Source organism: Phalacrocorax carbo, chromosome 6 (assembly GCF_963921805.1).
Source record: "Phalacrocorax carbo chromosome 6, bPhaCar2.1, whole genome shotgun sequence".
Classification (NCBI taxonomy): Eukaryota; Metazoa; Chordata; class Aves; order Suliformes; family Phalacrocoracidae; genus Phalacrocorax; species Phalacrocorax carbo.
Window position 1 is genome coordinate 52766522 of NC_087518.1, and position 26581 is coordinate 52793102.

The following is a 26581-nucleotide window of genomic DNA, read 5'->3' on the forward strand; positions in this document are numbered from 1 at the left end:
AATCCTTTCTGATATGGCTTATTATCCATCTGTGAGATTAAAAATGTATGTTGTATTACTTCAGGGGTTGCACTGACCTCTAGATTTCATGCTTCTGGATTTAACTACTTCTTATGTACCATTATGTTTTTATTCCTTATTTTGACGCTATTAAGGCTTAGTCATATATGTGAAAGCAAATGTAAAGTTACAAATAACATGGTAATTGTCCATTCTATGAAAACTCTACGGGTTTGTCTTGTGAGCATTGTGCAAAATGGCAGATATTGATATCTTAACTAATTATTCAATCAAGGATTTGGCAGGTCAGTCAATGGGAATGATGTACAATGGACGAGAATTGATCACACTTCATTTCCCATCAATTGGCAGAGCAAATGGTAGCTCAGATGATAAGTTAGGATCATTGCCAGTCATTTTTGGGCTCATGCCTTCTGTTTTTTCTTTCTTTTTTTTTTTTCTTCCAAACAAGAACCCCCAGACTATTTGATGAAAGTGAGTGTCCTCTGATGTTGGTGAATAAAGCAATGCAGAGTTTTTGTAGCCTCTGAGGGACGTGAGCCTATTTCTGGCTCCATAATTGATGCTGCTGCATAGTCCTATAATCACCTAACCTTATTGAATTGTCCCCATGTGAAGATTTGATTTAAAATTTAGTAATCATTATACATCATTTATTTTCACATAGATTACAGATTCATCTGTAAAGTGACAGAATTTCACCCCCAGAGCTCTTTGAATGTTCAGCTCTTCACTTTTACTCTTTTTGGATATGCTTGTGACACTTCCAACTTCAGTGATTTACTAGCAATTAGTAGGCTTCCATGACAGATTTATTGTAGCCTTCCAAAGTGTGATGAATCAGTCATGTGGCTATGAAGAAGTGGTTCCCTAGGACTTTTACTTAATGCAGGAACACAGAGTTAGATCCCATGAAGAGCTTTGGTGTCTAAAGCAGGACTTAACCCAATTAAAGCTCCACTCCTAAACCCAATGTGAAATTGCAGTTTAAAAAAAGCTTTGCTTAGCTGCTGTCTAACCCTGAAAGCACATAAACCAACTCACTGTTTCCTCATTTGAATTTCAAGTGAACTTGATGCCTACACTTCTTTTTCTGCATCTGCCAGAATCTTTGCCTGATTCCTGTATAAGGCTGCTCCGGAGCTGGAAATCAGAATTGCTTTCTCCCAAATGCTCTGCTCGGTTTGGCAGACCCACCCTACACTCATACAGCCAGCCATGCCCCTAGAAATGTAGCTGGAAAGGATGGTGCAATCTACCCATAACAGGAGTTGTTTCTTCATACCACCGTCGGCTAGAGGGTGTGAGGTTTTTGCATGCATTCTGGTTTCTCCTGTTGTGCTGTTTTGATCCTGTCAAAAAGGTAACTTCCTATTTATCGGTTGGGATAGGGATTGATTCCTTTGGAAATGGTGAATATTCAAAAATAATCTAGTTGTGACAGGGCCAAATGTTTTTGCATTATAACAAGCTTTCTTTTGAAAATTTATTGATCTGTTCTTTTTATTTGCTTTCCCAGATGTCTATTGCTCAATACTGATTGAAAAAATATCTCATTTCTGACATGAAACTACCCCCATGTTAAACAAATATACATTGAACCAAAATAAACTATTTTAATAACTTATTTTTTAATTGAATGCAAATGTAGCATTCACTGCAGACTGTTAAAGCAAACAAAACCCCCAGCGCATTTAGCATGTTAAAAAGATTTTTGCTCTCTTCACAATGTTATACAATAATTACAAAGGAAACCAGCTAAGCCTTCAGAACCTGTCCCCTTCTATAGAATGTAATTAATTTCTGTTTAATTGTAATAGTAGGGCTGTAGTGTGGTTGTTATTTTTGAGGGGTGGAAATCATGCACTGTTGCTGTTTTGTGTGTTTTGGGAAGCAGAACAAATGACAGAAAGGGAAAGATTTGAACCACAGTCCAGCTGTAATTAAACGCTGACATGTCAGTGGAGTTTGGCTGCTCAGTTTCTTCAAATGTGAATTTCCAGGATGGAGGCTCCTCCCAGCTGTACTGTGCTAACAGGAGCAACAGTTTCTCCTGAGAGGGTGTGTTGTTTTCTCCTTGGATGCGAGAGTCTGGGAAATAGGTAGGCCTGACACTGCCATGCTCAAGGTGAAATCCCCACTTGGATCACACTGGTTTGTAGGATGTCAGGGTGCCAGCTGTCCTCAAGGGCTCTCCCTTGAGAGCGCTGTGGACATTTGTGGTCTCACTGTGCTTGTGACTGGGCAGGACGTGTCAGGATTATGCTCTCATGCCATCTCCTGGCAGATTGTCACCATGTTTGCCTCTCTGTGCTGTGTCCCTTCTGCCCTGCCCTGTCCTCTGCAGATGTATTTGTCACAGCATGTCAGCCCTGTGAGATCAGCGTGAAAGCCAGCGGGGCCGCAGGTGGCCCTGTGTGGGCACGGTGGGGGACAGGAGAGGATGGTGCAAGTACAGGGACGCCGTGCAGGGCCCTGCTGGGGATGCTGCAGGCTGCGGAGCTCAGACGTTGCACCCGCGCAGGGTGTGTGCAGTAAGGTGGACACGACTGCTGGGCTCTGAGGGTGTGCCAGGAGTGTGAAACTTGAGGCAGCTCCCCCAGAACCACCTGGTACGTATGGGGGTGTGGGCAGCAGGAAGGCCGGCACCACCTCGCCCTGCCAGTGAGGCAGTGGGGTTTGGGCTGCTGCGGGCAGAGCCTCCTGGCCCATTCTGCTGCAGGGTGAAGCAACCCCTGAGGGCAACCCAAGGGCCGTGCAGTAAAGACAGGATGAACCACCTGGTCACATCTTTGTTCAGTGGAGTGAAGCAGTTACACCTGATGAGTAGCTGGTCTTCCTCTTTTCAATTCTTTGCCGAAAGATTCCGATACAAAAACCTGTTGACACTTCAGTGTTTCTCCCCTACAAGAAGAAAATACCCTGCCATCTCTCCTGAGAGTTGAAATTGTGGCTCTAGAGTGGTCCAGGTTTGTCAAAAATGCTGTTTAGGTGGATGGGCATTATTAGGGGCAGTAAAGCTGGAGAGGTGACCTACATGTCCAGTGCAGAAAAAGTACTTCGGGATATGCCTATTGCTCTGAAAAAACTGTTCGACAGGAGTTCATCCACATGAATCAAGAATCCTGGTTGCAGCCAGGCGTGGTGCAGAGACCTGAAAAGCAAGTGCTGGTTATGGAATTTAAAATTTCCTGCTGACAGGTATCAGTTAGATGTCAAGGCATTCAGTAATGGTGATTTGAAACAATGAAAGATTAAGAGAGACTTCGAAAACCTCTGCAAGCTAGCACTTCTTGGTCATGCTGCCACGTTCTCCTTTTCATTCTTCTTTGACCACCACCACCATCTCCCATCTTATCATAGCATTTTGGGCTGAATTTTATATACATTCAATGTCACCTATCTTCTTTTTTTTCTGCCTTGTTTTCACTTGTCTTTGCCTCCTGTTCCCATTGTGAAGTGGATCCAAGGGGTGATCCAGTGAAATATACTCTCTCCCCTGCCCCCCTCCCAACCCTGGAAGAAGTGAGCAGGAATTGTTTAATGTCACTACCAGGTAAAATGCACTTCAAATGACACACACACCACATCCAAAGAGTACAATTTAGGACTAGTAATGTAAAATAAAAAGCAGATAAAAGTATAAAAGCACCCACAAATCCCCTGGGACTCCGGTACTTTACATCTCACTTCTTTTCAGGAGCGTTTTGTCTCTGCTGCTGCTCACTAAAAGATTATTCCTTTTTTCCCATTTCTGTGGTGTCTGTTCTTAAAACTACCTCTTGCATCCTCCCTGTGGCACACCCTTCTACACTTCAAATTCCTTGTCCAAATGCATTGGGTAACTGTGGATTCAAGTTACACCATTTCCCCAGTTACAGATAAGCTACATCTTTGAGCAAGGAGTATTACTGAAGAGTGTTAGCCAAGTGCCTGGGAATCATGCTTCACTCAGATCAGTTGACAGTAAAACATAAATAAAAGCATTTATGTACCACAGCCACAAGAGGTGGCAGAGTTATACATGTCTGTGAAATACATAGATATGGAAATAGACTTAACTCTACTTCTAGCAAGGTCAACCGCCCTCTCTCCCTGTAATTAGCTGACTTGCTATCAGCTCTTTCCTGGCTCAGTTTTTCAAGGACTCCCTCTTCTCATTTGCCCTGGAGCTCAGGGTACCTTCCTCTGAGAGAGACCTTCCTTTCTCTCCAGCCAGCCTTTTCCTCCAGAGATTCCAGTTAACCTCATCCTTTTCACCCGAACTTATTTACCCCTAACTTATTTAGAAGATAGTTTTGATGTTCTGCTATAAATTGAAGAGCATCTCTTTGGAGAAGCAATGCCATGTTGGCAGACATTGTCTAATTAACCCTTGGTGGTAGGTGCATTTCACTGCTAAATGTTTCCATCCACCAAGTGTTTAATTTCCTATTAACCTGCACACTGACAAATGGACTCGATGCAAACATGCTGATTGGATAAATATGTTTGTTTGTTTATTTTTGTCTCCTGATCAGAACTGTGATAATAAACAATTGGAGAGACATGTTTGGAATGCTTGAGACCATTTAAAAAAAAGAAAAGACCTGAAGAGTTTCCCTCTGAATTCAAAGGATTATTTTTCAAATTTAGTTGCAGTCCAAAAACCAGTTAAATGCTAGTGATACATAGTTGCAGATACAGATACAGATTTTTAAACATCTGTCTTCAAGATGTTTTCTTTTCTTCTGGTTTTAGTCCAAAACTGAATATACAAATATTTTAGTCTAAAACACACTCTCTTTTTCTTCTTTACATATGTGCATGGGATAAATTCCCAGGGACTTTCTGCATCCTGCAGCCATTGAATGAAATGGACATTTTGACCAGTTTTTCTGCCAGTACCGGTTTCCAGCATCTGTCTTTAATGTCAATATGCCAGTGATTATGGAGGCTACCTTAGGGTCATGCTGCAGAGGTGGTACCACTTCATGTATTGTTGAACATGATATATCCTCAGCAAAACATTTTAAACTCAGATGCAGTATCTTCTGGCAGGAAAAAAAAATATTTTTAATTTGCTTTTGTTCCCTGATGTGCTGTTAAGTCAAAGGGACAGAAGTAAGAGCATATAGAGCAGTCTGGGTTAATATAAAATAAGCCGATGAAGATTACATGGAGCTAGCCACATGAAAATCAAAAGGCCTTAGAGACCACCATAAGGCTGAATATTTTTGACAGTTTTTGAAACAAAGACCTTTGAACAAAATTTTTGAACAAAGATCTTTCAAAGGCATGAAGAGCCTTATTTTTTATTTCAGTCTACTTCAACAAGATAAAGAAATACAAGACAAAATATATTATAGAGAAAATTCTCTGTAGGGTCATTAATTCTTTCTAATCAGACCTTTGGTCTTAAATTTCATCTGGCCTGTTCTAGGGACTCTGTGTGCTCTGTTGAAGTTGTGGTAAAACTGGGTGCCATTGGAAAGGCTTGCCTCCTGTGTCCTTGCAATCGCTATCCCATTGTTGCCTTGTAGCGATAATAGTCGTAGTGAGAGTTCAGGTGCATTTGGATGAGCCAAATAGTGTCACAGAAAGCAACAAGTGCTTGAATTTGAAAACTCAGGCACAGTCTTTAAGGATCAGTGATGCTTAGGTGTGAAGGTGGGTTAGATAAAAAAAGTGACCCTGTAAAACTTGAACCTCAAAAAAAAAACTTCAAACAGCTGTGACAGGTGCAGAGAGAGCAGCTGAGGGCATATTTCCAGGAAGCACTTGAACTGGAAAGAATTGCCCAAACACACCAAAGCGAATGAGAGAAGTTGATGTGAAAACTTTCTGGAGCAAAAATCCAGACTGTCCAATACCTTTTGTGTAGATGGTTGACATAATTCCTGTTTTCCTGACACTTCAGTGATAACAATTTGCATAGTTAAGACACCACGCTTGTGGCTTTATTGCATTTTAGTGCAAGTGCTTTAGCTGCAGAACAAAAGTAAAGCAGTTTGATGTAATATGGATGTCTATTTGCACTCCTTTTAAGATAAACATTAGGCAATAACCATTTCTTTAGAGCCTGTATATTGTTCATATGATTCTCTCTCTTGTATAGCAGCTCATGTTCATCAACATGATACATTCCTGCCTGATTTTCCAGTTCTGTCTTTCATTGAGGATATTCTTTTCTTTCTCTGATTGCTTTTTCTTCTTAGACCATTACTCTAGTTGATAGCTTCAGGTTATCATTGTATCCTATCTCCCTCTCCAATAAGCCTATGATTGATACTAATCTTCCTCATGGGACACATTTATAGGATGCAGGATGGAAACTACTCTCTAAATCTTAGCTTTATATGTGCTGACAATTTGCAAGGCTGCACCTTATATTCACTTCAGGTGGCTTAGGGGAAAACATCAGTACCTGGTAATCATGCTTCCAAATAAGAAGAGAAATGCGCTCCATGTACTAGAAGTTATCTTGTTGTTCAGTCTCCTGTGCTGCTTCTGCTTGTATTTTATGTAACTAGAAAGGGCTCGGATTCTATAGGTGGTCAATGTCCTGTAACCAAACTCATGCCTTTTCTTTCCAGTGAGAGAAGCCATATTTTAATTAATCTAATGGAAGCTTTGACTAGCAGGCAGTCCCCTGAAAAAGAGTTAATGTGCCGGAAAACACTTCGCACAAGCAGAAGACTCTTCATTGACCAACGTGCTTAACGGTACTTTTTCTAAGAAAATTATCCCAGTGAAAGCTTCATGGAGTGCATTTGATTTTCTATTTTTCTTTACATAATATAGCTTCATGTTTTGTAATTTAATTAGGTATGTCTAAGGACCTTTTGAAGATAGTATTATTATATTTTTACTTCAGGTTTTGCAGATGCCTGTCAGTATAGTATCATGAAAAACTAAAATATTCCATTCCTTGGATGAATAATGCATTTGCTGAAGTTTGGCTATTTCATTGTTTCTACTCAACAAATATCTGAAGGCAGAGTCCAGTTATATAATTAACTTCGAAGAATCAATGGGAAATGAAGATGCTAATGTTTCCACAACATTTGCATATTCAAGCTTCACAGCCCAAGAAACAAAGAGAAGTAATAGGAAATTCATTTGTTTTATCTTTTATCTTTTTAAACAGACATGCATTTATCTTTATGAACAGACTTGCCAGACCTTTTTTGAATTGCAAAGTTTTGCTGCAAATGCTTGTTATTTGGATTTGCATAAGGATTAAAATGTTGGGCAAGTGGTATCTCCTAACCCTTTCTGTTTACTTGTGTGATATCAGTCACTGGGATACAGTTTTCAAGGCAATCAGTGCTTTTAGTTCAGTGGATAATGCAGTTTGTTTTCAGGCAGATTCTCTAACGTTCCAAAAGTCTAGTTCAACAAAAATTATAAATGTATTTGCTCAGAGTATTTTTTTTTCTTCCTCTCTTTAAGAGCTCTCTGTACCTGCTAGCATAAGGGTTAAAAAATGAAAATACATGAAACTTGAGGGGAAAGTCTGAGCTGGCATGCATAGTGTAGAAGTTAAGCTACACTCCTTATCTGAACATACGTGTGAAAATGTCATGGTCAAAGCAAAATCATCTTAGATCAGAACTTGGCACCACAAAATCAAAACACCAGAGACTTGAAAAGGTTGTGTACCGCAGCAAGTTGAAGTTGGTTGAAGTTCAAAACTCTCTTCACGCTTTAAGTGTTTCAGTCTGGTTTTTTGTTCCAGCTTTTTATACACAGAAGTGTTACCTAAAATAACCCAATATGCATCTGAATAATTTTGCTGTTCAGAGAAGACTAGTTTGAGGGCATCACAGCATAGTGTGTCAGGTAGACGGGACTTGAAAAATACCAAAGCAAACTCTTTGTGCTTGTATGTTCTTTTATTTTTAGTTTTGTCATATTATTATGAAAGCCCTGTTCCAACATCAATATGTTACAAGGCAAATATTATCAGGGAACTTGCATTATTTTCACAGGATCACGTCTCTCAGAGTACCTGCATTGTGGAAATCACTTCTGAAGTGCAGAGAAGCATACTTCACTAACGAGACAGTTTGAGCCCTCAGCTTGCTGCCTTGACTTACAGAAGTTAACTTTGCAAATGTGAAGCTTCAGGGCTTTTATTCTACTTTAGGGTGATTGTTGGGAACTTTGCAAAGAAAAGCAGATTTGGCCTTAAAATCTTCAGTCCTCTAGGAAAAATATTAAGGAAGGAGGCACACCAATAGAAACTGTATGTATAGCTTGCTCATGAGGGATGGATGACAAGAGAAGCATTATACCTGGAGCAGTGCTGAGTGACAAGGGCTTACAAGAGCTGGAGCAGCTGTTTGTGATGGACCAGCAATGGGCTGGGGATGCCTGGAGCTCCTGCAGAGGTTGGGGTGCCCTCTGTGACAGGGGAGTGTCCTTAAAGCCTCTGGGAGATGAGAAGCCAGCCTAGTGGAGCAGTGGTCCCAAGCCGGCAGCTTGTGAGAAGCCTCAAAGCTGCTCAAGGCTACAGGAAAGTATAAACATAGAACTGAAGCTGCCAGGACAAAATATATTACTGGCAATGCATTAATTACTCAGGGTTGTTGCTGATGACCCAGCAATCAAGAACAAACCATAAGTAATAAATTGCATTGAACATGGGGTGAACACAGGGTTCATTAACATCATGTATGGAATGCTGATTAAGTTCTGTGCACGAGGCAAGGAACATAAAAAGCAAATACTGAGGTAACATCCAGTCAGTGGGTGTCCCAAGCTAGCTGTTGTGCTTAGGCCAGGCACAGCGGGCACTAGGTAAGGGAGACGTGAAGCTCCTACCGATGAAATTATTGGCTTTATAACAAAAAAGAGAAAGCTAGACTGTGCTGGAATAAGTTCACTTTCTCCTGAACCAGTAAGACTGACTCTTGTAGTGTTCATGTGTGCTTTTTTAACCATTAATATAGCCCCATACTGAATTAATTGAATTGAAAATGGAAACAGTTTTGCTTTCCTGTATGTCGGTCTTCTTATTTCTACCACTGCTTTTACTTTAGAGTGAAGAAGCCCTATAGCTTTTCACTCCAGATTAGGCAAAAGACAAGCTTACTGGCACTGGCTAACAAAATGCTGTAGAGGTGTTGCAGTGCAAGAGAAAAACATAGCTGTCAAATACCTTACAGATATTTTGCACTTTCAGTCTCAAATGCTTAGTTAAAGGTCATTCATCCAAAAGGAATTTGGATATTCTTTAACCTTTCTCAGTCTCTCTCACTCTCTCCCAATACACTTTGAAGTCATCTGTAATATTTCCAGATGTATCTATGAGGAATGCTGATGCCAATGAACTGACAGGTGGTCTTTTTCTGCTGAACTCAGTAAATAGCTGTTCTTCGCTCCAGAAGATCTTTTTTGTTGTTGTTGTTGTTGTTGTTGGCCAGGTCATCATTGCCAAAAGAAAACATTTTTTATTTATAGAAGGGAAGCTTTTATACTACTGATAATGGTGTGTTCTGAACCCAGGGGTCTTGAAAATAGGTCATTAAGTACTCAGTGTAGGAAAAACTGTGTCTTCCAGTGTTCCTGATTTACTGGGGGGAATTGTCTTGTTTTCTAAATCTTGGCTTTAAAATCAGAAGACTTTTATAAGAAAAAAAAAAAATTCATCATTTGATTTCATCACAAAGAAAATAATTGTATCTAAGAGTAACATATTTTGAATAAGGAATAACATTTTTCCATTGATTTTTTTTTTTAAGCAATAAAATGTCTGAAAATAACATTTTTCAATAATTGGAAAACATAGATTTTAAAGTCAATAGTAGAGCAGATTACCTCAAATTGGAAAATACAGAAACAACTGTGGCATTGTTTTTTGTTTCTGTTTGTCTATTGGTTGGTATTAAACACATCAGACATGTATGATATAGTAGAAGCACTTACTGGGCTATAATCTGTGTAAGCAAAAGCTGCCAGGAGTCAGTTTGGCCCATGATAGTTACAGCAGAGCAAGGTTGCACTCATATGTTATGGCCACCAGGGTGCTGTTATGGGGTTTACCAGAACGTAGCAAGGTTCACCCACTCCTTCATTCCCTTGGACTGCCCATCTATCCTGGAAAAGCACCAGCTGATTTTGCCATCTTCCAGGGTTTCAGCACTGCGAGCTTCTGTCTTGTAACCTCTTTTCTCTCTATCCCCGTACGTATTTTCAGGTGACGGGAGCTGAGTTAATTTGGGGAATTTATTTGGCTCCTTCACTAAGTGCCCTGGGTATTGATACGGCTGACGTGTTGTAGAAATAGCCACATGCTTGGCCATGTTGTGCCAGGTGCTGTATATGCAGTTCAGGTACACAGGAAAATGTGGTGGCTTTTTGACAATGGGTACCATTAAAAGTCAGTGTCTTTTACATGCGCTATGTGTTACGTTTCAAGATAATGAATATAGGTGCTACAGAACCCACCTACCTCTCACCCTATCCCTTTTCAGGGCATTTCGAAGCAAGGCTCATGAAGTAAGGATTGCATCGCCTACCTAAAATATCACTCATATATCATGGGTTTGCGCTTTTTTTTGGTTTGCTTTTTTTGGTCCAAATATCACTGTAATAATTACCGTAACAGAGAGCTTTCTGTGGAGTTAATGTTCTTCTGGCTTAATGGCCCCTGGTTATTCTCAGGCCATCAACTTTTCCCAGCAGGTCATCAATCCCAGAGAACTGCCTTGTGCCTCCATTATTATTGCTTAAGTAGATGACATTTCTGGTGCAACCGCTGCCTCCCAATGAGATGATATTACAGCCAGTAGCTTTTTCCCTCTTGCTTTCAGTATTGTCAAAGCATTATAAACAGCTGGTACAAGACTGTTGTGGCTGTTGGCTGTGAATTCCTCTGACAATTTTTAGGTGCGAGTTTCGTAGATTTCGACTGAAAGAATCTGAGTGAGGTGACTGAAAATGACTTGCCTGGAGCAGCTACACAGGCTCAGCCCCCATGCATCATTCAAGAAGTAGCTGGGCAATACCTGAATGTTTCAGTCTAAAGACTTTTTCCCAGAAGGAACAGTTTTCAAACAAGATCTGGGACAGATGTTTTGTGGAGGGTATTAATGTTTATCATCTAGCAGATGTTGACATCTCCTCCCTCCGCAAGTTTCCACAGCTCCACTGATGGTCACACTTGTTTCCTAACAATTGATGGATTCTCTGGCAGACTTCTAAAGGAAACAAGTAAGTTGTAGCTCAGTCAGTCAGAAACCAGCAGAGATTGTTTAGGTGAAAATGTCTTGCTATGTGGATATTCAGACCCATGTGAGTTAACATTGGTGCTGACTACATTTCCTTTAACCTCATTAGCACTTCATCTTGCTTTCCCAAGCATGATGGTGGAGCAGCTAGTTCACCTTAGAGCCTTTTGCTAGGTAATTCATCAAAGTGGCAGATGAAAGCTTAAAGGAAAATGCATGTAAATACTGCACTAGGAACCTTGGCTCACAAAGGCATGAACATCTCTACCCATATCATTAGCTCTGGATTACAGTCCATGTGTGTGAAAGAAAAGGGACTTCGTTGTTTGGAGAAGATGGAGCTACAAAGCTCACTGGTTGTATCATTATACAAATTTTATAGTTTAGTTATTTTGTCTTTAATTAAAAAACACTTCATCGTTCATTAGCTATTATAGAAAAAAGCTCACACTGCGACCACTTGCTACCTTCAAAACTCAAAACAAATTACTTAAAATACTCCCTTCATACGCCAGGGGTCAAAACATTTCCAAACAGGGGATTGAGATTATCTTAAACCTAGATTATGTTTTCTTTTCAGCTTTAGATTTTTAAACTGTCTCACAGCATGCCGATTTAGTCATTTGGTTCCTGTAGACATGTGGTTGATACTGAGTGTAAGTATATGTCATCATAACTTCTCATTGCTAGTGAACCCACCAGGTTTACACCTGGAGACATGCTAGCTATGGTTGTAATGGCGCAAACAGCGAGCTGCCATGGCGAACCACAGGGTTTGATCTGGAGGTGCTGAGGCCCTCGCTGCCGAAGACGGGTGTAGGTTGCTAGCGCTCTTCAGAGCCAGTGGAGACTGTCACCTCCTCGGTGCACTACAGGACCAGGCCACAGTGCAGGTGACTGCTCTCAGCATATTGTGTGGCTGATTTGCAGCCTCTGGCATTAAACAAGCCTGTTACTCACCAGGAAGGTATTGGAAAGCCATTCTTTATGCTTAATGAAAATAAAATTCTGAGAGCCTTAGGAAGAAGATGAGTAGATCAAAATGATCATGAACCAAAATGGCCTTCCAAGGACCTTCAGGCTGGTGACCGACCAGTTGAGTTTGTTTAGGGGTTTTTTTCCTTTTTTTTTTTTTCTTCCAAAGACGTTATAAGACACACACCCTGTACATTCTATAATCTGGTGTTACTGGTCTTCAATGCTGCACAATACTGTTTCATGGAGGGCCACCAAGGCACACCTTCAAACATTCTTTACCTCCCAGTTTACTGTATTCTTGTTAGAAATTAGCACTTTGGGGATACCGTTAACCCTTTGCCCCTTTTTAGTTCTTGTGCTGAGTAGCAGATACACTTACATACTCCTCTAACTGATACCTATATTGGTGGCATACTTCAGTAATACAATTTATAATGTATTTTCAATTTTCACGAAAGTTTGTTTTACTCTCCTGACTCCATTAGGTCAGACACTCACTGACCAGGCACCTCCTGTTCCATTTTATTGTGTAACTTTTAAACATGACCTGACAAGCTAGAAAAAGTTCAGCGCACTAACTCACTATCATATAAAACATATGCAGACATTAATGACCAGCTCTGATGGTTGAACCACAAAGGAAGTACCAGAGCATTGTGGTCGTTACGGCACCAACTAGGAGATGGCAAGGAAGGATTGGACCAAGTGTCATGGTTTTAGCTGGGTTAGAGTTAATTGTCTTCACTCTAGCTGGTATAGTGCTGTGCTTTGACCTTAGCATGGAAAAAAAATGTTCAGATAACACACAGATGTTTTAGTTGTTGCTGGGCAGTGCTTGTACTAGTCAAGGACATTTCCAGCTTCCCGTGCTCTGCCCGGTGCACGAGAAGCCGGGAGGGGAGGGGGCACAGCTAAGAGAGCAGATTCAAACTGGCCAAAGGGATATTCCATATCATGTAACGTCATGCCCAGTACGTTACCTGGGAGGAGCTGGCCAGGGGAGGGAGGCAGCAATCACGGCTTGGGGACGGGCAGCGTCGGTGGGTGGGTGGTGAGCGGTTGTATCGTTCGTGTTTCTGTGGTTTTTTCCTTTTTTTTCCCTTTCCCTTCCTTTTCCATTTTATTATATTAACATTATTATCATAATTGTTATTATAATTATTATTTTATTGTAATTATTAAACTGTGCTTATCTCAACCCACAAGTTCTTTTGCTCTGCCGATTCTCTTCCCCATCCCACAGGGGTGGGGGGAGTGAGCGAGCTGCCGCGTGGTGTTCAGTTGCCAGCTAAGGCTGAACCACGGCACCAAGGTATAACTCTCTTCCCTTAGCAAAATGTCCTGACCCCCCAAGGTTGAAAAGTTATTCACACCTGTGCTTATGAAGACTTAAAATTGATTATTTCCTGCAAATATTGGAAGAGGAAGACTCAAAAATACTCCAATCATACCTCATTTGTGGCAAGTGGAAGAAGTATGCTCTTACACAGCTGGGAACAGTATAGAAGCTGTTGTGATTAGTGTACATGATGCAGCAGTGGAAGGGAGGCTTTAAGCAGCGGACCTAACTCCACAGAGGAGCTTTAAGTGCTATACATCTATACCTCATTTTTCCCATCTACAAAATGTACAGGTAATGTGTCCCCAGTTATTTGGGCAGACTGCTGGGCAAGATCTATGTAAAGTCCTCTTGAGATTCTTGCTCTAGAATATGCCATGTACGTGTAAAATATAGTTATCATGGAGTGAATGGGAAGATATTTACAGCTAATTTTGAAGTATGTATGTTTTTGCAGCCTTTAAAAATGCACTGCAAGAGTTGTGCATTGGTAACCAGCTCTGGACACCTCCTGGGAAGTAAACAAGGTGACAGAATCGACGAGACGGAGTGTGTAATACGAATGAATGATGCACCTACTCGAGGTTATGGAAAAGATGTTGGAAACAAAACGAGCCTTCGCGTCATCGCACACTCCAGTATTCAGAGGATTTTGCGAAATCGCAATGAACTCTTAAATATGAGCCATGGTGCCGTGTTTATCTTTTGGGGGCCTAGCAGCTACATGAGGAGAGATGGTAAAGGCTTGGTGTATAATAACCTGCAGCTGATGAATCAGATACTGCCTCAATTAAAAGCATATATGATTTCTCGCCACAAGATGCTTCAATTTGATGACCTTTTTAAACGGGAAACTGGGAAAGACAGGTGAGAACTTATGTGAATACATCTGGGGGATGTCATATGGTAGTAAACAATGTAGTTTATATATCCCAACTTCAGAAACGCTCAGAAGGACCATCACACCCATTAAATCCTCTGCCTCATGAGTTGTAATATGGTACGACACGCCAAATAACATCACTTGTAACGTAAGTAAAAAATATGCATCAAAATAATTTGTATGGAGTATTGCCTCATCAATTTAGAATACCAGAATCTGGATGTACTGTTTATACAGCCAAGGAGGCGGGCGCTCTTTATATCTCACTTTGGGGTAATATACCTGGAAGTTTTTTTACGGATTCTGAAGAATCAGAACGGATAGGTTATGTTTTCTTATAGAGGAAATGCCACCATTCAGTGAATTATAATAGCTGTTTATTGAATTTAAGCATTCTTGGAACATTGCAGCTGTAAAGCTTCTTGTAAAACAAATAAACATTAGTCATACATTAGGTGCTTCAGAACAGTTCATCTTCTATTTCCAACTGGGAAAAGGAAAGTTATGATAGTTACATCTTCGTGAGCCTGTTTATGACTTGTAGACTGATCTTCAAATTTTTAATAAGTGACCCACTGCAGGACTCAAGCATTTTCACATATAATGTTTGAAAACGAGCATTTAAACCAAAGACTTCCTAGCAAGAAATACATTTATTTTAAATGAACTCCTATTTTTTACTGATTAAATATGCTGTAAAAATGGGACAGGGTCCCACTTAGGTACATGTGAAGAGGTAGGTATATGGTGCAGTAACTCATGGTGAGATTTTCTAGCTTCAGAAATACTACATGTACGCACCAAAGCCTGGAGCTGGGGTCGAGCCTCTTGCAGACAGGGAGGACTGAAGAGCAGAGACTTCATTTTCTGGGCTGCACAACAAAGGCAGAACCAGTGTTAGAGGAAACTGCTGTATCCTCTTAGCTGATGGCGACTTTATCTTTGCTTTGTATTTGCTGCCGTTGTCTGTCATACCCCACATGGTTTGCTTGCAGTGCTCTGTTCAGTTATAGTGGATCAAACTACCTATCTTAAGTTCTGGACTGACTCACACTAACACACTAGAGCACACAGTAATTTGGTCAGTTTCTTACCACTGAAGGCCCTTTTCTCTTCATCCTCAGCTCAGTGCTTGTGAGTCTCTCCAGAGACTCAGACTCTGCCTCTGCCAGAACGGGAAGGAGGGATAACAAGGGGCGATACCCTGCCAGTTCTGATGTGTTACTGTCTTTTCCAGGTTTGGTCACCCAGAGTAGAGCAAAGTGAGAAGGCAAATTAAGCATTTGAACCCTTCATGAAAAGCACAAAAGAGTATCTGTATGCCCAGTACTTACAAAGGCACCGAAGTTAACAAAGCTGTAGTTGTGCTGTAAGATGGGCCACCACCAGCCCTAAGGGTCAGACCCTGTGCACAAGGCATGCACGCTGCCACCTCCTTTCCTGGATTACTCTTTCAGTGTACGCCCACATGCAGCCCCCAGTTTTGAGGAACAGGCCAGCTCCTCTACTTCAGCCTGGCCAGTTCTGCCGCGGGGAGCCGGGGTCCCATTCCTTTCCTGACTCTTGCTGTGGAATTTCAGGGACACCGCTCTTTCTGGTTCTGCATCCCCCACCCGCAGCAGAAGGCCTATAGCTGTGCATGGGACTAAAGCATTTCTTTTTCTGCACAGGCACCAGGCACAGTCTTGGCACCTGAAATATTCTCAAGGTGTTTGAGACATTAATGATCTCCTAACAGGTCTACAGTGGACTCAGTCATGGGCACCCTGAACTCCCAGTGTGAGTCAAGTGAAGGGCACGTGGATGCCAGCAAAATTCAGCCTCATGAACAGGTTCCGTCACTGTTAAGAAATTGCAGGTTCTGCTGTGTATGGGCACATACAGCGTACTTGAAGGCCTAAGAAGATTAAAATGGGAGATGAAAATAAATGAATAGGCAGCACAGAAAAAGAGAGGGAAGATGAAAAGAAACACAGGTAGGAAGGAATTTGTAAGGGAAGAAAATTTATGTAGCTGTGGGGGCAGGAGCAGAACATTGTACAGCCCAGAATGTTGCTGTTCCCTTGGAGGTTTCTGCTGAGCTCTTGACATTAGTACCTGCAAAAAACAAAGGAGGGAGAGAGAAGCCTGATTGCAAGGCTGCAATAATCGAACCATTCATTTCTGTCTTGAAAATGATGAGAAAAGAGGTAATTGGATGTATTGTGCTTTTTGGGAAAAAGCTGGTTTTGAAATGAAGGGAGACCTTCAGAAAACATTGCCAGTTAAATAGTATGGTGAGTGACAAAGGCTGCAGAGCAATATACTTGGTATTATAAAGTAACTGTACTTGAAAATAACTTTATAATTGAATAAGGGTACATTAAGAAAATGTGATTCAGAACCAATATTATAGTAATTAGATAAAGGAACCATAAATGAAATAACTGCAGGAAGAGTATTTCCATAGAGATTATAAATGAGATTTTGGTGGAGCAGAAAGGCCTTTAATTGTAATTTAGTGTGCACTACAGAATTATCAGCACAGTGTGTTAGTTCATCGTATAAAAGGATATCTGATAATTTCCCCTAATAAGCACATGACAGTTCTTCATATTCTTTCATTACAGCTGATTAGGTATAAAAACAGTATTCTTTTGTTGGACTTTTGTTCACATCTTTTATGAAAAGGCAAGACACTGTAACCCTGTTTCTATATTGCTGTCCTACAGATGTGGTATTTAAAGGGGCCAAAGTGGTACTTGAGTGAGTTTTTAAATCTTTAATTTGTTGTTTAGCTTTTAAGCTAGTTTATTTAAATTCAGTTATTCTCATGTTTACTGCAAACACTGAATTGCAGCATAAATGTGTGTAAGCAAAAAGAAAACTAACCCAGCAGACAGCCTGGCTAGGTTGCCTGGCCTGCGCAAAGCCCAGCCACTTCGGTCACGGTCTAGATATAACTGCTCCCATGGTTTTGGAATGTAAGGTCTTAGGCACCTAAACCAGTGGCCTTGTGCAAGTTCCGAGGTACTCTTAGCCTGACCATGTTCCTGAATTACCTAGTGATTCATGGCCTCAGAAACTCTCAAGTGGCAGGAAAGCAAGATTTTTAGACTTTTCCCAAGCTTTCCCTTTCCTAATAATTTTGAGCCAAAAATTATTATTTACTCTTTTGTATTGTTGCAGTGCCTGAAGGCCTCTGCTGAGCTTATGACCCAGCTATGACATTGTGACAAACTGCACCACCCCCTGCAAGCTTAAGTGCAAATTCAGAAAATAAATAAGGCCCCATAATTGGAACTAATGAGATGCTTAAATCATGTTATTCTCCAAATGCTAGCTTAGCCTGAAAGTCTATATGTCAGGAGCAATAAAAACGTACGTTTCAGGAGTGCATACATTACCAGGTGACCCACAAAGGACAGGAGAAATTACCTAGGCTCTCCAGCATCCTTCAGGCATTTTCGGTTAAAGAATTCCCTTATGTTCAGAAGTGCCTTTTAAGCAGCTGGCATTGATACCACCACTGTTTTTTTTCCCTTTGCACTATTCCAATTCACTGAGGAAATGGGAAACTTTGGTACAAGGCATTCCTCAATCTGACAGTGCTCAAAACATCTCCCTCCTACTGCCCTGTAGGTGACCTACGTGGAACCAACTCGTTCAGCATTAGCTTGGGAAACTGCATGGTAGGCTCTTGCCTGCTGAATTACATATTAGCAACTGCTGGCACTTGATTGCAGTGGCTGCAGTGGCTCCAGGTCCCTGTTTCCAGGACTGTTGTGCATTCTGCTATCGCTAGGTTAGCTGCAAAAGATGGCCTCGGAACTGGGGTCAGGACCTGGGATTCCCAGGTGACTGCTCTGATGAGACCCTCATGTTCTCTGCTGTGCTTTTTTGGGGGAGGGGGGGGGTGTCACAAAATTTCACAGGTGTCAGGAATGGGGTTATTGTGGGGTCCATATTAGTACAATCTGACACAGCACACAAGCCATCCAAGAGCCTGCATGTGCAATCACAGTACCTCAGCTTTAGTAGGAGATGAAGGGAGAGCCAGTCACTGTGACAGGCTGGCATCAGGAATCAGCAGCCTTTTTGGGGCACAGGTGACACAGGCTTGAACTTCTTCCTGCAGGGCTTTTCTAGCTGTAAGGAGCCATTAGGGAGACCTGCTGTCTCCTTCTTTAACAGGATTTGAAAGGACACCTTTGAGTGAACTTGTTTTCTCCAAAGCAAATACCTGGCCATGTGCTTCCATTTCCAAGAGCGGTGCCTGCCTTGGTCCTGTAGGGCTGCCCCTAAACATGCCTTTAGGACATCTTTAAGGCATGCTCCTCACTGGCATTTCTTTGACCCTCCTGTTCCAAGACTGCCAGCTCTCCCCGGGCATGGGAGGAGACCTAACAGTCTCCAATTCTCCAGCAGGCACTTAACACAGGACTGGGACTTTGAGTGCATGTGCCAGGCAACCATAACCATTAGAGTACCCAGCTCTTACACACTAAACAGCAATGACAAGCACATGCTAGGAAGAGGAAGTGTTACTGTTGCCATTTTGAAGATAAGAACCTGTGATATAGCAAAATTTAAGCACAGCTTGTAAATCTCTCACATCTGTGAGCAGTTACATGGAGATATTTCCTATTTTGCGTAAATAATGCTGGGATCGGTTGTGCTCCTTTTCGAGATTTCTCCCAGCCTGCAGGGAAGGCCAGGAAAGGAGCTGCCTTACAGGGCTCCCTTGCAGCACTGTCATTCATATTCAAAGGTCCCACCAGGCAGGGATGGGACCTGGGGCAGGCAGAGGAGTAGCACCGAGGATGAAGGTTTCCCAGGCTTGCGAAGGGATGGGCATAGATGCAGCTAACTAGAAGTTTCCTGCCAGCAGTCACAGCGAGTGGCTTGGAGCTTCTAGAAACCTCATCATGGACGGGGTAGGAGGAAAGATGGTCAGACCAAGTACTTGAGGCCAGCCCTCGCTCCAGCAGACAGGCTCCTCTGTAAGCTGTGGGAGGCACCATTTTAAGCAGCCCTTTTCATCCCGTGATGTGTCTTCCTAAGCACTTAGTGTATAAGCTCCATTAGGTGGTTATAGATGTGTATAGATTACTAGCAGAAGACTATAAATATAAGACATGAAGTTTCAGTCACTTAAGGTAAACTTACCAAAAGGTCAGCTAAATATTAACAGTGCTGTGCCCAAAATTAATTATAGCAAGGGCAGTTTCTGCATAGATTAGTCCACTGACAGAAGACACGAGCAAAATCATTAAAAGATGAATGAGCACAGTAGTCTTGGTTGCCCAATTTTCATAACCTTTCACAAGAATGAAAAAATGCCCAGAAATTGCTTCAGATATCTCAAGAATTATTTGTCAGCCTAGAAACTTAATTATGTTTTTGCTTTCAGGAAGATATCCAACACTTGGCTTAGCACGGGCTGGTTCACAATGACTATCGCATTAGAGCTCTGTGACAGGATAAATGTTTATGGCATGGTGCCACCGGATTTCTGCAGGTAGGATTTATTCTGGAACCATTATTAGCCAACAAGGTTGAACGTTACAGATAAATATCTCAATCTTTTAAGTTTTTCTTCTCTGCAATATATCTTCAGTCCTCTTAAAGCAATTAATTAACATGTCCCAGGATCTGATTCTGAAAACAACAAACAGCATTTAATTATGTTATATAAAATATTTAAAAATCTTGTTTGTAGTGTTGGAGAATTAATCCTTCTTGTTGGTTTCTTTTAGCCTCTGAATATTTATCAGCTAAAAATAATGCAATAATTGGCATGAAATTAATCTGAAGAAAAGAGTACTGAAAAACATTACTTTTAATTTGTTTTTAAAGTTTCCCCCCAGTTCATAGAGGAACAGAGTTCTCACAGTGACTAGTTTCTAAATTGGACTTTCTACATGACTTGAATTAAGGTTGTTGTATCTCTGCCAACAAATCCCAATCGTCCAGTACACTAGCTTCCTAAATAATCCACACACACACACAAAAAAAAAAAAAAAAAGAGCAAAAAGCAGAATTTGGACCTGCAGAATAGATGATCAGTCCTGTAATCACCCATTCTGGGCATGCGGGGTGTGGGCCACAAGTGGTAGAAGCAGCACACAAATTCTGTCTGTGGAAGCTGTGTGACCACTTCATGCTGTTCTGTAAAGTGACAGCACGTGTGCGTTTTACAGCTATGTCGTGCCTCCAGCCGCATTCAGGACTCAGGCCCAAGGTGCTGGTTAAGGTTTCCTACTATGGATCAGTGATAGAGGGAACCAGTCTTCAGGGCTTCTCGTACTGGACCAAAATCACGTTAGCCACGATGCAAAGCACTGATCCAGTATGAATTCGTTCAAATTTGGTTTACATCAGCAACCTTTATGCTGACTTAAGTATCACCTGTCCATCTATTACTAGGCCTACGACTCTGGCCTTTCAGAAGAATGTGGTTATGTGGCCACGCCTCGTCCTGACGCCATTTGCACTGACAGCTGAGCCATCGATGCACAGGCAGTCTGGAACGATGGCATCGGTGTAACGCTTCACCACTGGCTCACAAATCCCTTGCACAAAGCAGTACTTGCTTGCATTTTCTGTTGCAAATTTAGTGATCTCACTGAAGTCTGGTTCATTGACTAATTCAAGAAGCCTTGCAGGGGCAAGGGGGGCACGGCTGAAGTGACAGGTTAGCTCATCTATCAAAGAACAGGACTGCTTTGACTTTCTTCTGAGTAATGAAAAAGATCATTTGGGAATCTGCATTTGTCCTGGGCATGTAGAAGAAATCCCTGAAGAAATTACAATATAAAATGTCAACACTAAATTCCACTTTGTAAGAATTTCTACAAATTATAACAAAACACTGATGATAAATGCTGTGATGTACTGCCAGATTTCATCATGAATTCTCCAAGGAAAATAACAAACTAGATCAGATATTCCAGACAACATAAATACCTTCCACAGCACAGCATTTCAGTTTCCCTGTCATTTCAGTTGGCCAAGACACACTTCCTCAGCTTCTGTAAGTGGCTGCTTTGTCTTACTCCAGCAGTAGCTGTATTCCAGTGGCACATGGAAGTAATTCTCAAATAAACTGATGATCTAAAAATGCAGAAGACAGCAATGCACTGTAAACCAATGGTCAATCCTAACTTTTCAGGCAAAGTCAGCTTAGTTTAGATACTTGATAAAAAAATAAAACCAAATCCAACTGTGTTTAAGAGAGGCTAAAATTGTCACTGAGCCCATATGAAAGGCTTTCATAGAACTGATACACTGAAATCAAATGGATATAATATTAAATTATAACACAAGCAAAGCTGTAATCAGTCAGACCACTGATAGACGTAATAATGCTTACAGCTACATTAAAAAAAAATCTTAACATAAAGGTACATTTACCTGGTCATAAAAAGGGAAAGGGTTATTTCTTTAAAAGAAAAAAAAAGTATTAGGTGTCTTTACCTCAGGTTTATTCCCCAGATGATGAAGGGGAAAACTGTAGTTGCCATGCCTGGAAGAAGTTATTCATGAAGATCTATGAAAGGGACCTGTTGCCATAAATACAGTTAAGCTTCTTAGTTTGCTCTTCAGCCACTCATTAAGAAGTAAAACAGTGCTTCCTTTCAAAGAAATAAGACCAAAAATAAAAAAAGCCAAAATAAAGAAATATTCTATAATTTTAAGCCATGTTTCCTGGTTCTCAGTCAGACAAAATACAAATCTACCATTTAAAAAGAAAAACAAAGACAAAAACCAACACAGAACCCTCCCCTCCCGCCTCATGTGTGTGTGAGGTGGTACAGGTACTTCTGTTGCTCTGCAACTGAAGAGTTGGAAAGAGGGTTTTTTTAAAAAAAACAACACATACTCCTATTTCTATTCAGAGTTAATATCACCAAATTTACAACTTAGCAGATACCCATTATTTTTTTAAGTATTAATTTGTGGAGCAGGTAATGAGTGTGGGTGATCACTGTTGCAGAACTAAATTAGTATCACATCTGTAACGTGAAGGACATCTCAAAGGTCTCGTGAATATCATGCTGTTGATTCTGCTACGAATTATTAGCTTAAGACCATTAACCAAATTGTTTCCTACCCGTGCCGGAAAAAATAGTCTAGTAAAGGAGTCTGGAGTACAGAGTAAAAGATTTGTCACTATTAATTGCCACAACATGTTTTAGATTCATTTCTATTTACTTTCACTGGACATTGATTTTTGTAGCTGAACTGGAATTGGTGACCTGATTATTATAAATTTCTAGTACTTTACAGCAAAACTATCTGTAATATCGAATCCCTTTACAGATTTACGCTGTAGTAAGGGTTAATGGCTTTGATATTGCTCTCATGCCGTTAAATACATCTGACTTGCACATTCTAGATTAAGACGAAAGCTTGTGCTTCCATGCACGTTGCAAAGATTTTGGAAAGTGTGTGCGTGACACTCTCTCTCGTCACAAGAAAGACAAGCCATCTTATCTTGCTGTACTTTTTCCAGTGCCCAGGGATCCAATCCTAGCCTTCGCTGGAGCAAACTAGCACCCCAGATGGGAAGCATTTCCCTCTCTGAGCATCCTCCGGCAGTCTGCCGTAGGCGCAGGACTCACTCCTGAACTGGGACATCGAGGATCTTCGTCTTGCCTTCCTACCTCAGGAGCCAGCTTGTGGTGCGCACCAGCACCACAATTCCTGAAGGCGCTGCAGTGCTGCTGCTGTTCTTTGTGGCTGCTCAGCAGCATCGGTGGGAAGGACACAGACAAGGCTTAATGCCATCTGTAATAACTCCAGTCCCTGTCCATCAGAGTATCGCAGCAGTGAGAGGCTGGTTCCTTCCAGATATCTCTGGGTACTCATAGCACACAAAGAGAACTCAGGGTGTTAGTGAGAAGAGCCCTCTTTAAACCCCCCGTCCTCTCCATGGGCCTTCTTGAACTCACAGAAACTTAAAGCTTCATTCTGAGCTTTATTTTAACTAATAACTTTTGCTGCAATTGTGGAGCCAGATCATTTTCCGATAAGAATCCTCATTTGACTGCCAGGCCATTTCCCATCTGTGATAATTTGCCTGAAAATTGGCATTTGAAATACTTTAATTTATTCCTTTGGGTACAGCTTTTAAATCTAGTGTTTTCTTACCTCGCTCTCTCCACGTTCAATTGCTTTAAATCAAGTACAAAGAAGCATTTGTTGCTAGTTATGTTTCCTGGGGCTTATGAGGCGCTTGATAGAAGAAGAGATGCTCACAGGATTGTCAGCTGTATGGGAGACAGTCATGCCCTTTGGTCCATATGCCTGGATCCCACCTCATTACCTTAATAACCAAATGCATAAATGGGTTGGAAAACAGGGCTAGTACAGAGGTCAAGAAAATGGGATCCTAGAAATAGGAGGCAAAAAATTATCCAGAACTCTTCATAGTCCCAGCACCTTGCCCGTCACTCAGTATGTTAATGACACTTTATTCCCCCTTCAAAATATGCATTATTTTACAAAGTGTGTGAGTACATATAGTTTTAGTGGGTTGATTTATAACAGCTCTTCACTGGTGAAGGAAGAGGTTGACCAGAATGTGATATGGGATGGCCTTGTTTTTCTGCCTTGTTTCTTTTGAGGCAAACACTGCTTGCTGTATTTTCAGCTTTTGCTGTGGGTGGATACCATCTGTGGGAAAATGTGCACTGAAGTGGCAAACAGTAGATGACTGACATTGGGTACAAGCACTTTCACGGTTGCTGTGCTGGCAGGCTGTTAAGCAGGAAGTAGAGTGTATTTTACAGAGGAACTTTCCTAGATTCCTCCCAGCTGTGATATTAATATGCATGCTAAGTCTGACAAAATACTGATTAATGTCCAGTATCAGTCAGTGATAAAACAGCATCTGTTTTAATGTTAATAAATGAGGTGGCAAGCAATTTCCGTATAGAAATTACTCATGCATTTCATTTGCTGGTGACACAAGCTAATTGCAGAGTTAGAAGATAACACAGTACAGTTAATTTGGGTTATGGTGTAGTTACTCAAGCCAGAGCTCAAATCCAAACCTTACTAGCATGCAATATAGGGGAATCCAGAACCCCCACAAAAGGAGAATTACGTCAGACAAAACGTCCTAGGTACCTAACTGCCTTTCAGAGTTCCTAAACCCAAAATACAACACGTGGAATTTAGCCTCAAAGCCTCAGTCAGCTGCAGAGTAGTCTCAGAGAGGTCTAAAGCCACCAGAATTTTCATTTTTGCAATGAATTCACCTCCAGGTCAGCCAGTAGACCTGCACACAAGCCTTGACAGCACCCATCAGGGGATGTCTGAACCCAGCAGGGTGCCCAGACTGCGCTCCTCTGCCTCACTCACCTGCCAGGCCCTGTGCAGCAGGTGTTTCTGGACTGTTTCTGATGGGATGTTGCATGAAATACAGTGACCCGTTACAGCCTGGAGCTAGGGGCATCCACCTTGGGTACCCTGGTGTTAGCTTCAGAGCCTTTGATGTAATGTAGAATCCCTGTCTTCAAAAGGGAACTCAACTGCTAAAATATCCACAGGTAGAACACTGGTAACATAAGAGATAAAGCACTTGCTGGGAGGTACAGGCTTGAAAATGGTGCTTCAAAGGGGCAACAGAAGAGCGTAACCCTAGGTAAATACCAAGTTAGCAGAGTAAGGGAGAAGAAAAAGAATGACTATCAAGCCTTCTCTCCGTCCTCTCTCCATCTGATCCACCTAACCCCTCTACCTGTATACTTTGGGTTTTGCGTGGAGGGAAAAAATGACCTAGAGCATTCCTACACCTCCCCTGTGACAGATCTGATTCCAGCTGTCACTATCGTCCATTGCTAACTTCAGCGTCCAGCAAAGGAATAGGGAAGAGACACACAGCAATCAATTTCCTGCTTTTTGCTCTTCCAGTTCATGTTCTGCAAACACAACTCAGGCCTTCATTAAAAAAAAGCGTGGGGTTGGCCGCGGAGGGAGGATCCCAACCAAACGTACCCGGAGGTACCGGGGCCAGCAGCCTCGCAGGCTCACTTTGCAGTACGGGGCCCTGAGCAGTTCCCTTATTTCCACTGTGACTGCGTTTGTTCAAAGTCTGTTGGAGATACGATTTCAACTTTACTAATCCTAACTTAAAAACAGTAACTATCCACCAAGCAATATAGGTTTACCCTCGAGAACACAAGAGTAAAATCCAGCTTCACTGCAGAAAGGAAGAGCAGTCTAAATGAGAGGCAGAGGCCTATTTTTTAGTAATTCTTAAAAAATAAATCACATTAAAATGTATCCTGTCAGATTTACAGTAACCATACAAATGATTCATTTAAGAGATTATAATAAGAGGTCCAATGTATTAAAAAAGTGTGTGAAAAATTAATTTAAGATTGAGATCTAATAGATGTAGCTAAAAAAAAAATATCCAATTTCTATATGAAGGGTATTTTTTACATTACAAATATGTTTCCTGTAGGTGAGGTATTGAAGGATTCCTTTTCACTCTCTTATGTATTCCGGTGAGAATATATACAGTAAATTTAGAATCCATCTTATTCTAGAAATGTAATTTTATTGTTATTCTGGTCTTGTAAGATTGATCACCATGTTGTGTTACCAGGAAGCTAGATTGATTGAATTAAAATGTTAATCTAAGGTACAAATGGAAAGCAGCAGCAATATCATACATTACCACTGCATATACAATATGGATAATGGTAAAATAAGAAAAATCAGAGAATAGCGTAGGTGACATCAGCTATCTTCCCTATCACCTCTATCTTCCCCTTCCCTGTCTTCCCCCAGTTCAGTAAATACCTCTGCAAGGCTTTTTACAAATCACAATCTAGATATAAATCTCTTTTAAGCAGTTTGCTTCAAATTTCAGAGTGGTAACAGCCCTGCAGCACTCTCCCTTGTTTCTGAGCTACTGCTGTCCTTTATTTAACTGGGAGAAGGGGATTAAAGAATAGCGATCGAAAGAGCAAAGGAAACACCTTTGCCCCATTCTGATGTATTAAATATGCAAGAAAAATACAGCTGCCTAGAAATTTGGTTTAACTGGGAGAAAAAGTGGATTTGAGCCCATCAGCTTATTAAAGATAGCATCTTTTCAATCAGTAAAAAGGAACATCTCGGGCTTCCATCTATTTTCTTTCTTCC

General features: G+C 41.3%; 1 protein-coding gene across 3 annotated transcripts in view; it reads left to right on the plus strand.

Moving 5' to 3' along the window:
- ST6GALNAC5 (ST6 N-acetylgalactosaminide alpha-2,6-sialyltransferase 5) overlaps nt 1-26581 on the plus strand; it is a 79305-nt gene that overhangs the window by 48544 nt on the left and 4180 nt on the right. For 2 of the 3 annotated variants that reach the window (XM_064455324.1, XM_064455325.1), the window contains exons 3-4: nt 14012-14421; nt 19830-19937. In XM_064455324.1, the coding sequence (XP_064311394.1) occupies nt 14012-14421; nt 19830-19937 (518 nt within the window). Of the gene's footprint in view, nt 1-14011; nt 14422-19829; nt 19938-22934; nt 26580-26581 lie in introns of those variants that run through there. The other variant, XM_064455327.1, reaches the window with a different exon arrangement.